The sequence below is a fragment of the Rousettus aegyptiacus genome, unplaced genomic scaffold (genome assembly GCF_014176215.1).
Source record: "Rousettus aegyptiacus isolate mRouAeg1 unplaced genomic scaffold, mRouAeg1.p scaffold_m13_p_14, whole genome shotgun sequence".
NCBI lineage: Eukaryota > Metazoa > Chordata > Mammalia > Chiroptera > Pteropodidae > Rousettus > Rousettus aegyptiacus.
Window position 1 is genome coordinate 48,051,143 of NW_023416289.1, and position 15,451 is coordinate 48,066,593.

Consider the following 15,451-nt stretch of genomic DNA (forward strand, 5'->3'; position numbering starts at 1 on the left):
GAAAGTTAATCATTTGCATTCACATCTCAATCAGCAGAGATGGGAGCAGCAGAAAGCGAAGTAGACGAGGTCAAGTCTCAAATATTCATAAGGACTTGTGCAGAGTTCCCTGGATGCTGTGCATGCTGGGTGAAAAACAACTTCAATCTGGAAAAAGGTGAACCGAATGCTAGCTGACCTCTTCATATACACACGAAAAAAAAGAAAAAACAACTATCTGTGGATCAGAGCTATGAAAATGTGAATCCCTCACTTTCTCACTGTTCTTACTCCCCCCAAAGGTAGTAAGTTGACAATTGTCAATTGTCAAAACTGACAATTTAGGTGTGGAGAAATGTTTATCGAATAGGATTGCAATTTCAATATAACCGATATTGAGCTCTACTGCTGATAACTAACCAGCTCTACTGGTGGTTTCGGCCTGTGTAATTCTCACGATTATTTCTAGCCCCAAATGGCAAGATCACGTTTGCTACGATAGCAACTGAAATGTGTCAGGTGTATGTATATTCAATTACAGTACGGTTTACTTATTTAAAAAAGCGACAGACGAATATGTAACAAGAATAATTTAACAGTTTTGAGAACACTTACTATCCAATATAGGAACAGATGAGGTAGGATAACTTAGAATAAAACCTATGCTAAATTTAAAGTTTAAGAGGAAGAATAAAGAAAGACAAACATTTGAAAAGATAGGACATTTCATTTTTAATCAGTCAAAAAAGAAAAGAGTTCTGGACAACTTCAAACTCCACACACAAAAAAGCTGTGGTCACTCACACATTAAATATAATTACTATCTACGCATATGCAAAAATATAAGGCTCTATTTCATACAGGAGAACCCTTTATAGAAACCATTTTAAAATTAAGCAAAACTTCTTCACTTACATATGAGGTATAAGTCCTTCTAAATAGGTTCCTCTAAAGGTTTTAAAACAAAATGCTAAATCTAAAAACAACATCCTTCGGTCAGTTCCCAAATTAAATCTACTTAAACAAAAACTGACAGCTCGAACACATACTCCTTTAATATTGTGCAGGCATCTCTAAAGTCCTCCATGTTTGTCGAGTATGTTAACAGAACTCAAAATATCCCGCAGCACAGCACTAAACACACGGGTTATTCAGGGAAGACTCTGCTGCCACATGGCACAACACTAATTTATTTCTTCAATACGTTTTGAAATAAATATCAGGTCTGTTTTGCTGTTCTCCAAAAAGGCCAAAATTATAATCTACATTATGATACATCTGACTGTGGAAAGACTTCAGAGTGGAAAATAACGTCATCAATATTTTATCACAAAGTAAAGCTGGTAACAAATTCTAGAAGGAGTCAGTACTCTGCTCGGATGTGCCCAGGGATTAAAGCTCATCGTGGTAGAAGTGCTCGTCGTGGAGCTGTCGGCCATAATCTGTGGCTTCACTGGTCAGAAACAAGTCCTGGTTCTCCAGAATCTCTGCCTCAGAGAGCTTCCTGTCGCTGTTCAAATCCATCTCATCAATGAGATGAAGAGCCTTTAAAACAAAACAAAAAGGTGTCAAGTTTAATAAGGATTTTCAGCAAAATGTTCACATTTTAACGTGATTTGGTTTGTCGAAACCATTCAGGTGCTCCAAGTCTCTTTATCATCAAGCAGCTAAAAATATTACACTGTAACCTGGTCTGTCTGGAGCTTCTCTCAACTCCTTTCTTAATTTCTGCTGAGTTCTGCCTCCTTCTAACTCAAATCCAATTCGGGATACCCCAGTTAAGCAAAAATTAATATCATCCATTTTGAGCCTCTACAGGTAAATACAAACTTTTATCAGCCCATTCACTGTACTATCAAACAGATGCATGACACAATCTTAATTTTCTGTCTCCATGACACTATGAAACAGTTGATTTAAATCAAGAAACAGGAATGCATTGATCCTAAATAAGTAACTCCATTACTTCTTTCTTTGGCTTAAAAATTGGAACTTCATTTTCTCTCAATAGTATTGAACATGCAAGATGCTAAGTCAACCTGTAACACTCACCTCTTCTTGTGCGATGCCCTGATTATTGGGGACCACCCAAGATAACAGCTCTTGGGGATCAAGCCTGCCATCCGCGTCTTTGTCATAATCATTTAGGAATCTATCTTTCTCAACAAGTATCCACTCTGGATCCTCATTCGCTGCTTAATATAAGAAAAAAAGCCACAAATATACATGCACAAGAATATCGCAGGTATCCAATAAGCAGTTTGATATATCCCTATCAAAGGGAATATAAAGGGAATGAATTTAAAGCTTACTATATAAAAGGTGCGAACAGAAACAGAAATCCTTAACTGAAAAGTGCTGAAATAGAAGTACAAACTATATGGTAATGTTCAAAAGTGACATGTAGGTCTAAACAACTCGGTTAATAAAGTGTTGCATATGACTACAAACTGGTAATTTTGTTAACTGCTACTTGTCCTGATTATCTAGTTTTCCCAAATCTGAGCTGGATAATGGCCTTATGAGTATCACAGGACTATGTGATGCTCCCTACATGTTCTTGCAAAGTGACACCATGTATAAGCTTAGGTGACATTTACATTACAGAATGCTTTACAGCAGCAATTCTGAAAAGACAGCTGCTTACAGAAAAGGCTGCATATGCCTACTCCTCGAATTTCAGATGCAGTAAGTCAGTCACCTTCCATGCAAGTATTTATAGTTTTATTTATAAATAAATAAACATAATAGTATTCTATATTTCTTTAAGATATAGGTGCAAAGATACAGAATTTCATCTATAAATATCAACCTTTACTTCCTCCCTAATTTGATTTTATGACTACATCACATTTGTCTTAAGTTAGATACATGTTTGAATATACACATGGAACTGAAGCAAGCAGGATACTTTAAGCTATAAGTCCCTGTTTTGCTTGTATATTTAACTTGGCAGAACAAGTAGAAATCAGTCAAGTTCTTGTTGCTCCACGTTCCTCTGTCAAACAGCTCTCTCAACGAACAAGATGGTCTTTCAACTTTTCTTCTTTAATTCCACCTTTCCCCTTCCTTTCTCCTCCCCACCCCCCGCCCTAGGCTACTTACTTGGATCCCGCCTGTAGTCACCAAGAAATTCTTCCAAACTAACAAATCCATCACCATTTTTGTCATGTTCTTCTAAAGCTTCTTGAATGACAAATTCCTATTGCATATTCATAGAAAAAATTAGGAACAAAATTTTCAACCCCATTGCTGTCTGAATCACTCCTTTAGGAATGATCATCTTGACTGTCTTATGTTTTTGCAGGATAATATCTTTCTAAACTACAGAGTCCAGAAGCGGGACTAAAACCCCAAATATTAAGTAACTTTGAATTCCATACCCTTAAGCTTCTGCTGTTAAAAATTCCACTTCGCCCTCCTAACCTTGGAACTGAATTCACGCTTCCCTTTCCTGCACCCCCCTCCTTCCTCAAGGGCATCCCTCATTACCCACCCCCGTCTTCTGTAATTCCGCTCTCCCTCCGGTTCATCGACACCCCAGAAAGAACCTCGATCTCACATCTCTGCAGACTGCTGTTCTACCTCCACATCTGAAAAGTGGCTGGCCTGCACAGAACTTCAGCCCCCTTGCTTCCCCGTCTACCACATCCACCCCCGTGCCCTCAACTCTGCTCCTCAGTCTTATCCAGGTTTCTCACCAGCCAACCTTCCTCATGAAGCCAAAGACTGCACCCTTTCCAGCGATCCTGACCCGAGGCAGCCCGGCTCCTGGCCAGCTGCTCCCAGGATTCACTTACAGCCTTCCCACAGCCTCTAGTACCTTCTCCCAAGCCCAGCCCCACCCAGCATAGCAGACACACATTGCTTTCTCCTTTATTCCAGAGTCAAATCTGAGACAGAGAGAACAGAGCTTAGTCCTTATCTTTTTTTTTTTTTTTTTTTGCCCTTTCAGTGGGTTCTCACGATAGCCTGGTCTGTCTCCGCCTCAGTTTCCCTAACACACAGCCTACAGCTGTGTTTCGACACCTCCACTCTTTTTGAGCCTATGGCGACTTGCTCCAACACCCCTGGCAGAGACCCCGTCCTATTTCCAGAGACGGTATAGTTTTGTTGAAATGTTTCTGTTTACCAGCATTGTCCCCTCGCCTTTAACCACCTCTATTTTGATGCCTATTCCTCTCATCCTTCTCTTTGATCTCAGGAGTTAAAGCCATCTGCCACCTCTCCTCTAGGGCAAAGCCCACCGCTGTCCTCCTACCCCCACACTTTGCCACTTCCTCAGCGCCTTCTCTCCTCTGAACCCTGGCCTCTCCCAACGCTTCTGTCCCTTCTCCACCTGCTCCTTCTGACTTTAATTACACTCAGGTCTCCTGAATTTGCTGCTCTGCTAAACCACCATCTTGGTCCCTATTTCTCCTTGCCTTGAGTCTCACAGGTCACAGATGCTGCTCTGTTTCCTCACTGCCTGCTGCTACCCAACGCCTTTCAGTCTGTATTAGAAATCAGGACTGTAATGAACATGTTCTGAAAAGTCTCCAACGCTAGCCAAATCCGGGGCTTCACCTACGTCTTTAAGAAATATCACCTAATTACAACTTGTTCATTTTCTAACTTAAGTATCACAGGTTTTGTGTGTAGAAATAGGGAAATCTTAACCTGGAAAGCCGAGCATCTGTTTTAGAGGGAGGCTCTGAGAACACTTGGGAGTTATAGTTCAGTGTTTGGTATGAATGTGTATATGTGATTTTTCTGTGACAGGATCCATAGTGTGCATCTTTTTTAAGGAGTCTGTGATCCAGTAAAAGTTAACAATCACTGATTAGAATGATTATTCCTCCACTCAAGTAATCCTCTTGGGAAACAAGACTCATTCCAATAATGTTGCCAAAATTAAACTAATTTTTGGAACCACATGAATGAAAATACCTTTAAATTCTGACTTTTAATCCACAGTAGAATCGCTTACGTTGATCCTGTATCCTCACTTTTTCCTGTATCAAATCTTCTCTTACGGGGAAGGAGGGTTACACAGAACAATCGAGGTAACAGAAATTACTGCAGCTGCTCTGAACGAGATACCATTTATGGTCACACATCTTACGTGCTGCCATCAACTCCAACTCGGCACCATCAAAGCACCGAGTCTCCCCATTCTGCTGACGGTGCTTCTTTGTCACCACTGCTACATGAGCGCAAAACCTCAGTTATCTCGGACTCTTCCCTTCCCACACATATTCAGTCAGCTGACATTCCTATTTATTCTCTCTTCAAAATGTTGATCAAATCTATTTCATTCCATTGCCACATCGTATTCCTCACCGAAACATATAACGCCTGTTACTTCATTGCTTTCGCTGGTCATTCCCTACTCGGTTTTCAACTGCTTCTTTTTTCCCCAGAGAAACAAACTCCATCCGCCTCTGTCTGACTCGATAGGGCTCGATTAGCTTGTCTGAACTGAATTTTGGCATTTAATCAGGCTGTGCCCAGCAGTGTTCTTCAACTAGGTCAGGTATTTTGTGCCAAGTGAGAAGTCAGAAGCCTCACAAAGACGAGAGGAGCGGTGCTGATGGTGGCGTCTCGGCACTGAGCTATGTAGCAACACATATCTGCCGCCTTGTCATCACGGTGGCAGCATCTAACGACGACCCGTTAAACAGAAAGCTACATCCGCCCTCCCTGAAACACTCAGAGCACAAAGCCATGCTGTGGGATGCTAATGCCAGGCAACAGACCTCAAAACCCACGTCTGGTCTAGTTTTCAAAGGTATTCTGTTGTATTCATCTTTACCCTCTAATATAATGGTTCCTTCTCTCAAAAAGCTTGACAGGTTATAGCAGGGCCTCAGTCAGTGTTTGCTGAGTGAAACCTAGAGTGTGACAAATTGCTAAAAGCTGGTACTTCTTTCACATCCTCCAGGAAGATGAGGGGGCTCTTTATGTCCACGAGCATTCAGTCCTGAGCAGCTGTATCTGTACCCCGCCCCATGATAATGGATCCAAGCATAACGCCTTTTTCAAGACTAAAAAATTGACGGTGTAAATGAAAAAGGAAGTTTTAATGCTACTAACATTGAAAAACCAGAGGAAAGTCGGGAAGCTATAACAGGACAAGGAAGACACTGAAACGAGAGCTTAAGGAAAAAAAAAAAAAAAAAAAACACCCAAGGGAAGACTGATGGTCATATACACAGAGATAAAGAAAACTCAGCCCTTTACCTTCTCAATCCCAATAAGCACCCGGCACCCACAGAAACCCTCCTCCCCACTCCTTATCTCAATAGGGTAGAAGGTTGGATCTTCCTCTCTCTTAAAATTCTGGTTACTATACAATTCATCTAATGACTTAGTAAAAACAGTTTTAAAGTTTCAGTCACTTAATAATTCCCTTAGAATTTTTCTTCCTTACCGTCATATAATCAACTTCTTCAGGATGCTCAAAAGCAATAAATTCTTCAAGATTCAGACCAGAATCTGAATATTGGTTAGCTTTTTCAAATCGCTTCTTGTCCTTTAAGTGAAGCTTTGGGAATTAAATATTGAACATGTTTAAAGGTCTCATCCATAACATAACATCATAAACAATACTTTGAAAAATACAAACTATCTGAAATCTAAAGTATATTTTTATACACATTATTTTATCTTCATATCACCCCTTTGAAAGTTGTTTGGGCAAATAACAGACATGTATTAGAAGCAGTACAGAGACGGGCTCTAGAGTCAGAGAGACTCTGATCTGAATCCCAGCTATGCCACTCACTGTCTGTGCTGCTCAAGGCAAATTGGCTAACCTCCCTGGTTTCCTCAGTGATTAAAACTGGGATAATCTGACACCAAAGGCAAAAGCAACAAAAGCAAAAATAAACCAATAAGACCATAGCAAACTAAAAAGCTTCTGTACAGCAAAGGAAACTGTCAATAAAACAAAAGGCCACCTATTGGGAGAAAAGGGAGAAAATATTTGCAAATCATATATCTAACAAGGGCATAAAATCCAAAATATGTAAAGAACTCATATAACTCAATAGCGAAAAACCAATCTGACTGAAAATGTGCAGAACATCTGCACAGACATTATTCAAAAGAGGACATAACTGATGGCCACTAGATACTCAGAAAGATGCTCAACCTCATTAATCATCAGGGAAATGCAAATCAAAATCACAATGACGTACTACCCACACCTGTTAGAATGGTTATTATCAGAGAAAAGCAAGTGTTGATGAGGACGTGGAAAGAAGGAAACTCTTGTGCACTGTTGGTGAGATGTAAATTCCTGCAGCCACTATGGAAAATAGTATGGAGATTCTTTGAAAATTTAAAATGGAACTATAATATGATTCCGCAATTCCACTTCTGGGTATTTATCTGAAGAAAACAAGAGCAAGAACTCCAAAAGATCTATGCATCTCTACGTCCAGTGCAGCATTATTCACAATAGCCAAGATATAGAAATGACCCAAATGTCTATTGATGGCTGAATGGATTAGAAAACCTGTGGTACGGACATACAACACAATGTTATTCAGCCAAAAAGAAAAGAAAACGAATGAAATCTTGCTATTTCTAACAACATGCACGAACCTCTAGGACGTTAAGCCAAGTGAGACAAGTCAGACAAGGACAAATACTGTATGATCTCTCTTATCTATGAAACCTGAAAAAAAATCCAAACAACCAAACAAAACCTAAACAAATAGATATTGAGAACAGACTGATGGTTGCCAGAGGGTGGGGTGGGGGTGGGGTGGAAGAAACAAGTAAATTGTTTTGGCTTTAATTTAATGGATTAATTTAAAATAAATAAAATATTAAGCTACTAGTATGAGAACAATCATGCAATTCGTAAACCTTAAGTATTAAGTATTTAATAAATGTTATAAATTACCATTAATAGAAAAACTGAGATTAATTTATTGAAAGCATGTCAAAAAATACAGCTAAAATAGGAACTTGGATCCCTTCTGTTCTTTCTACAGTAGTACACACTATCTTCTTTAACAATAAATCTCAATAGTTTTGGAATACCCAAATAGAAATAAACTCAGACTATGTATGAACTCTTGCTATGTCATTTTAAAATTGTTTCTTGTCTTCGACGTGACTGTTCAAAAATATACTAAGGTTTCCTTCTGGTCAAGATGGCAGACTAGATACTGTTATGAATACAATTGTTTAAAACATTATATATAAACAGGTTTCAGAAAAATAGTCCTCTCACGAGAACACTTGCAGTATACATACCTACAATCTGGAAGTCTGTCCTCAGTAGGTTTTTTATGGTGCTAATTCTGTATGTTCAGATAGAAACACTGAAATGCAGAAATGGGCCTATTTCGATTCAATGTTCAGTGAACACACCCATGTCCCTTTTCTCAAGCCCATCTTCCTTTTTTTTAAAAGTATGCTCAAGTAGTAAATCAAGTAGCAATTATTAGAGATAAGGCTGCTTTTAATTAACCTCTCAAAGGTAATTCTGTAATCTAGAGCCTTGGAAGTCAACAGTGGTGTATTACTAGTTCTGCTTAAATTCTATTTTGAGAATTTCTGGGAACAACTTCCTTTTCTATAAACTGGTATGTATTAAACTGCACATTTTTAAAAAGCACAATTTCAAATATTTTAGAAGCTTTTAGTTTATGTTTTTCACTGCTGAAAAGAAATGCTGTTTTCAAAAATGTTCTAGAATAATAGCGGTTAGGTAGCACTTATTTACAGAAACATTTCTTTTACGATGACCGATTTACAGAGAGGCTCACTTCTTCCCCAAAAGAATTCATCTTTTAAATATCCAGATTCCACGGGCCAGTTACTTATCTTACTGAATTCTGACAGAAAAGTAAAAAAAACCCAAAAAACAAAAAGACTTGTTTCCAAAATCCTGCTTTTAATTTAATCTTTCATAATTTTAAATAACTAGACCAAATAATTTTCATTTTATGTTCAGGTTTAACATGGGAAAAATAGACAAACAAGAATGTGCTTCCTAGAGCCAATTAAGTTCTTTTTGAATAAACTCCTATTCAAAATACCAAGTGCTTAGATTTCCTTATGAAAGAGCCCTTCAATCTGGAGCAAAAAGGTCCATGTTTCAGCGGAGGGAGGTGAATTTGGCCAAATTTGCCTATGAAGGATCTCTTTCAACAAACTGAGATTTCTTTAAAAAAATGAGAGAGAGAAAGAAAGTAGTTTTCTGGTTCACATTTCTCAGATTTTTGAAATAAATTGAAATAATGTGATTTTCGAAAGCAGTTTTATTCATGGTCATTTGAAGAACACAATTTAAGAGCAACTCATTTCTAAAAGATAACAACAACAAAAATAAAAGATAACCAAAAAGAAACTGTCAGTTTCATAAAAGCTCAACACTCTTTCTTTCTGTATAAAAAACTTATATTCCAGTGGAAGATATATGTTACATACAACAGTAGAAAGACAGAAACTACTCATCATTCAGTTTTATATCGCAACAGAAACTCCTGAAGAACAAAACTGCCATGTTTTGGTATGCTAATGAATTTATATAAGGAAATATATGATTTGTGATACCAGACAGAAGTCTAGGCCTTAAAAATTCTGATTAGTCCCCTGTAAGATTACATCTTACAGAAATAAACGCTGCTTATACATGCATATTCTGCAGCTGGCATTAGAAATTACAGCAACTGCCTTTTGCCAGGTAGGTCCCCAAACTTTACTTACTCTGCTTCCAAGTGCTGTCGGTACTTGTTCATCATAAGGAAATGCTTTTTCAGGTATTTCACAGCCTGAGAGGATCATTCTTCCAGGTTATCTCTATTCTATATATGTTAACATTAAAAATAAAATTCAGGTATCAAATTGATTTGTTTTTAATGGGTTTCTATGTAGAAAATTTATTTAGATAGCCAATTACTTTTTATGATTTTTTTATTTATAGTATAATGTTTAGCTTATCACTTTTAAGATTGATCTATTCTTCATCTTCGATTCTTTATTTTGGAGAATAATACAGCTGTTTATGAAATCATTTTTATACCTCACATCTACCTTTAGAGGATTATTCCACTTCTAGGGAATTACATCAAATTCGAATAAAGGATGATTAGCACTTCATGTAGGTTCTCAAAGAATAACCAACAGGACACCCACAGAGAAATGTTCGTTTTTGGGACCCATCAATTCCTTTAGGCTACTACAACCCATCTAATTCGTTCTTAAAATGTACAGCCTACAGTCAACACACAAGAGCACGCAGCTGAGGAATGCTGCACTGGGACCAGACAGCTTTTTACAGGAAAAAAAAATGTTTATCAGCAGTTTATACTATGAGTCATGAATCTCTTCAAAGTGAAGATTTTCTTCACAACACCATCATCTACTACATCACCTCCTCTCAAGAATATGGATTAACAAAACCGCACAGACATGTTTCTTATAGTTTGACGGGATAGTAACTAAATCTTTTGGGTGCCGAGAGAAAGAGAGAGAAAAAAGGGACACAACTAGAATCTAGTTATAGTAAGATTTTAATGCTGTATTTAACTTCTCTGTTGCTCTTTGGCAAGGAAGTAATAATCTCATATGATCGTTTGGTTTTAGAAAAGTCTCAAACTCGAATGATTCTTTTAAGGTAATTCAGATAGTAAAGGAGCAGACCTAGTAGAGAGCCATCTCTAATCTCATTATCATCTACTACTTTCTTTTAGGCACTAAGAAGTGAAAAGACTGATTCACGCTCTCTTTAGCCCACTGTAAGATGAAGACCCAAATAAGGAGAAAAAAAGAGAAAAACAAAAGATACGTTTTCCCCTGTAAACTAAATCCTAACTAACCTAAAGAAGATACAGTTAACGAATGCCTCAAGAATTTTTATAAGCAGATCACAGAAATATTAAATATAAACCTGTACGAATCATACATGCTTTCTTCAACAATATTCTTTTAATCAACACAGAACTGCTTACCAGTCCAACTGCTGTTGGTATTACCTTTTCTCCATACTATTATTATCCCATTTTTAGGTACGAGGAAACGGAAGCATGAGGAGGTGACACAACTTGCCTCGAGCAGCATAACTGTTAATGGTACAGCTGGATATGAAGCAGGTAGACTGACTCCAAGGCTGGAGCCCTTAGCTGCACTCTGGTGGCATATACGCTATCATGAGTAGATAAACAACCAACTTCGAGCTAGTGATGGCCTCTGGAGCTCAAGTGGCCGATATGACTCTAAAGTAAGTGACACGTACAGTGATGAAATATATCCACAATAAAAGTGAAAAGGCAGATACTAATAATGGGGTAAGTTAAGGTTTGGAAGAGGCTCGAATGTTTTCCAAGCACCCTTGACTAATATTTCGGGACCTAACAGTTTGCAACAGGTGTTTGGCTTTATTTTTTTCTCCCCACGTATAAAAAACTATCTTAAAACTTTTTTTTGAAATACAAAAAGTACATGAAATAGCAATTTATCAAGAAAATAGTCATTTGTCTTGAAAAGTGCTTACTAATTAGTAAGCAAAAAGTCTTTCCTAAATATTGTCTTTCTCAGCTCTGCTAAGAAGGGTATGTTTAAACAAATTACACCGTGAGACACAAGAGAACTCCCGGTGATACTGAATCTTTGAAAATGAGTTACTTTAAATGGTGAAGCAGCCAAGGAAGACAGTACTGGAGTTCCTCAACAGATGAAAAATAGCATTACTCCATGGTCTACCAATTCCAAATACCTAAAAGAATTGGAAGCAGGGTCTCAAAGAGATATTTGTACACCTATGTTCACAGCAGTGTTATTCACAATAGCAAAAACGTTGAAGCAACCTAAGTGTCCATTTACAGATGAATCGATAAACAAGATGTGGTACATACGTACAATGGCGCATTATCCAGTTTTAAAAAGGAAATTTGGACACACGTTAAAACGTGGATGAACCTTGAGGACATTAAGTGAAATAAGCTAGTCAAAAAAAAAGGACAAACACTGTGTGCTTGAGGTCCCTATAGTCAAAATTAGAGACAGAAAGTGGAATGGTGATTGTCAGGGGATGGGAGAGGGAAGATGAGGAGTAGTTTAATAGGTTTAGAGTTTGTTTTGAAAGAAGAGTTCTGGAGATTGGCTGCACAACAACGTGCGAAAACTCAACACCACTGAGCCACACACTCAAAAATGGTTAAAATGGTAAATTTTATGTTATGTGTATTTTACCATAATTAATTATTATTTTTTTTTAAAGGAGAATGGGCCTCCTATGGTCTTCTTAGTAAATATGATATAAAACTGTTCAATAACATAGAAAATGAAATTTTGAGATACATACTCAAAATACTCTAAACAGCAACTCTGGAAATGAGGACAAATGATATACCTGAGAAAAACAGATGCCAGGGTAATGCAGGGAGTCCAAAATAAGAGTCCTAAACTCAGCTAGAAAGGAAACCATCAAGATGACCACTGAAGTGGAACAGTGACTGCCTAGAGAACAAGGCAATCCAGTCTACAACCTCGGGCTCTTTTGTGTTCATCCGAGTAGGCAGGTAAAGCGAATTGGTATGATCAGAAGGAACAGCTTGTGCACATGTACTCACCTGCCTAAAAGACTCCTCTTCTGCATCATCCAGAGCTGTGTTTTCATCAAAGTCAATCACACGATCGTACATCTGAATGTTGTATTCATCCCATGACACACTGCCATCACTGTTTTTATCATATTCAACAAACTGCTGTTTCGCTTCTTGCATTGCATAATGTTTAAAAGACATTTGAATCCACGAACTGAGCTCACCTATGAGAATTTCCCAGAACACAGTAAATATAACAGTAATTCTCTTACTTACACCCAGAGTGAGGATTTCTAAACCGTCTTTGAAAGGAAAGAAAAGGCTTCGATGTTTGCAAATAATGAATGAGAACTGGCTTAGTTGTACTCATAGAAAGAATATAGGAGGTAGGGAAAGCTATTTGGAATCAAAGAATATTATACTATGTGATCTGAATAGAACGCAAGCTCTTTGAGTGCAATTTATGTATGTTTTGTTCGCCAAGTCACTCCAAATGCCTAGGAAACTCATGGCTCATTAAGTATTTCTTAAATGAGTTACTAATTGGCCAAAATAGCACTTAACCTTTTAAAAAGATTGTCCATAAAACTGCAGGTGCCTTTGCTATCTATCACAGTTCTCTCAGGAAGTACAAAGCTTTCAATAATACCTACTTATTTTAATATGTATTAGAAAATAATAATCTTTCATTTATGAAATATAAAATTTTCATTTAAAATAAATTTTACACTGAGTTGAAATGAAACATATATAAGGATCAGATGGTATGTAGATATGGCCTAAACTGTGAAATGATTTCCAAGTAACTGAAGTTTGAGAAACACTATTATAACATACTCCCTTTCACCATGACATAAAACATCCAAAGGAAACTTTAACAAAATTGTGGGTAGCGATTATGATTTATGACTGTTTTGCAATGGCTGTCTGTCTTAACTTGGTACCTCGAAGACTTAGGAGGAAGGTGTCTAAACATCAAATGTCCACTTTCACATCAACTTAAAAAAAAATCTATTCATCAAGATATTTACTTTACTGTGTTACAGAAAGGGGAGGGGCATGAATATTTGCAAGTATAGAAGGAATATACCATTTGGTTTAAAGAGTGGTACTCACTCCTCTATTGTTTGGGGGAGGTCAGATGAATAGAAGACGCTTTTTGTCTCTCTGGAAACTCTAAATCAGGGCAGAATAGTAATCATAGCAACAACATACTAAATATTACTATATATATTGTTCTTCAGCACAAGGCAATTACAATCACTATTTTATCATTCAGATCTTTTTTAAGGGAGAGCATTAAAACCTGAATTAAGAGCAGATTCATGTTCTAGTCCTGGCTTCACCACCCATCTGGGAAAAGCACTTGCCCTCTGTGTGTCAGTTTCTTCATCTGTACAGAGCGACAAGATGGTTCCAAGGCTCTGCCAGCTGCAATAGTCTGTAATGAACATAACTCACATGTGACAGGTCTTTTTCTACCTTACAAAAAGAAGCAAATTCTCATAATTCTAGAGCGGCTTATCTCAAAAGAGCAAGAAACCACTTAATGCCTTAAGAAGATTTTTGGCACATTTTTCTAAAATGAATCACACTGACACTGATAAAAGTCATATGAGGAATAGGTGTTTGCTCAAGGTATGACTCGCACATACATGTAGGGCCTATACTGTTTACGTTATTGGAGAAAGCATCGAGTTTTACTTGGTATCCTATGTCTAAAGATTTCGACGTATAAAATGTACTATGTCCTTTCTACTCTCTCACAGTACCTCTAATTTGCTGGAACACTAGCAATCGACCCTCGACAGACACCCTTGCTTAAATGTGTGTTTCTGTCTCCTACAAAGGGATTTCTCCATTGTTACTCGTGCGGGATGTCCTTACTTTCCGTGAGAAAGCCATCTGAATCCAAGTCAATTTTCTTTATGATCGACTTCAGTCTTTTGTGTTGCTCTTCAGGGGTGAGTTTGACATATTCATCGACTTCTTCCTTTGGAGGGTAAGCGATACACAGGGGGTCAAGCATTGCGATCAGTGGGGCAAAATGATGGGGAAAAACACGGCTAACAGAAGCCTCCCTTACCGAGGTGTTTTGGGGTGACCTGCACCTGCTCTCCAAGACCCCGGCCCTACACACCCTCAGCGATCCTGCCTCGTTCCGGGAGGGCAGAGGGGACCGCATCCTGGGCCACCGCATTTCCTCGGGTTTGGAGGGCCTAGAGAGCGAGCGAGGTCCCGCCCGGGTCCCCACGGTCAGGCCGCCCCAGCGTCGCCTGCCGCCCCTCTTTGTCCCCGGACAAAGCGCGCGGCGGCTGCGGGGGTGACGCCGCCGCGCAGCCCCGGCCCGGCCGCCTCACCTGGCCGCCCAGCAGCGCTTCGCGATCGTAGTCGGTGCGGTGCTCGCCCTGCGCGTAGTGCAGCTCCTCGGCGTCGCCAGAGCCGGCCGCCGAGGCGCACAGGATCAGCAGCCCGAGCACCGCGGGCTTGGGGCCCAGCCGCATCGCGCCGGCCGCCACGAACAGGGTGACGAGGCGGGGGCAGGCGGGGGCAGGCAGGGGCAGGCGGGGCTCGGGCCGGCGGCGGCGGCGGCGGCGGCACGGCGTACGTGGGGAGGACGCAGCGCGGAGGGGCGACGGCGCCGTGCTCGGCGCCCGCACGCTGAGGCCCGGGCGACGGCTGCGCGCCGCCGCGCGCCGGGCCGAGCTTATAAAAGGCTGTCGGAGGGGCGGGGCACCAGGCCGCACCGCTGATTGGGCCGCGCGGCGCCGGGGCGGCGGGCGGGGCGACGGCGCCCTCGGAGAAACACGCACTGTCCCGCCCACGCGGATCCTCCTGGAGCCTGCGCGAAGCCCCCGCCGCTCCGTGCGCGCGCCAGGCCTTCCCTCCGTGGGGAAGGCGGACTTGGGCGAGCGCAGCGCGGTGCC

The 15,451-nt window shown here is 39.9% G+C and overlaps 1 protein-coding gene across 2 annotated transcripts; it reads right to left on the reverse strand.

The window, feature by feature from the left end:
* Positions 1-696: 696 nt before the first annotated feature.
* RCN2 (reticulocalbin 2) lies at positions 697-15,131 on the reverse strand. 2 transcript variants are annotated; one of them, XM_016125858.2, is made up of 7 exons: positions 14,885-15,131; positions 14,412-14,517; positions 12,552-12,748; positions 6,392-6,505; positions 3,085-3,181; positions 2,032-2,171; positions 697-1,524 (listed from the first exon to the last, which is right to left on the reverse strand). In XM_016125858.2, the coding sequence occupies exons 1-7, from the start codon at positions 15,026-15,028 to the stop codon at positions 1,372-1,374; spliced, it is 951 nt and encodes a 316-aa protein (XP_015981344.1). In that variant the 5' UTR covers positions 15,029-15,131; the 3' UTR covers positions 697-1,371. The 2 variants fall into 2 exon arrangements, with proteins under 2 accessions (XP_015981344.1, XP_015981342.1); XM_016125856.2 differs by having other exon boundaries at positions 2,032-2,174; positions 14,885-15,122.
* Between the last annotated feature and the right edge of the window lie 320 nt (positions 15,132-15,451).

Excerpts from the sequence above, each read along its gene's own strand:
- RCN2 (XM_016125856.2), bottom strand. The coding sequence starts at position 15,028 with ATGCGGCTGGGCCCCAAGCCCGCGGTGCTCGGGCTGCTGATCCTGTGC. Across the intron at positions 2,175-3,084 it reads TGACTACAGGCGGGATCCAA|CAGCGAATGAGGATCCAGAG; the intron begins GTAAGTAGCCTA and ends TCTTATATTAAG. Across the intron at positions 1,525-2,031 it reads AGGGCATCGCACAAGAAGAG|GCTCTTCATCTCATTGATGA; the intron begins GTGAGTGTTACA and ends TTTGTTTTAAAG.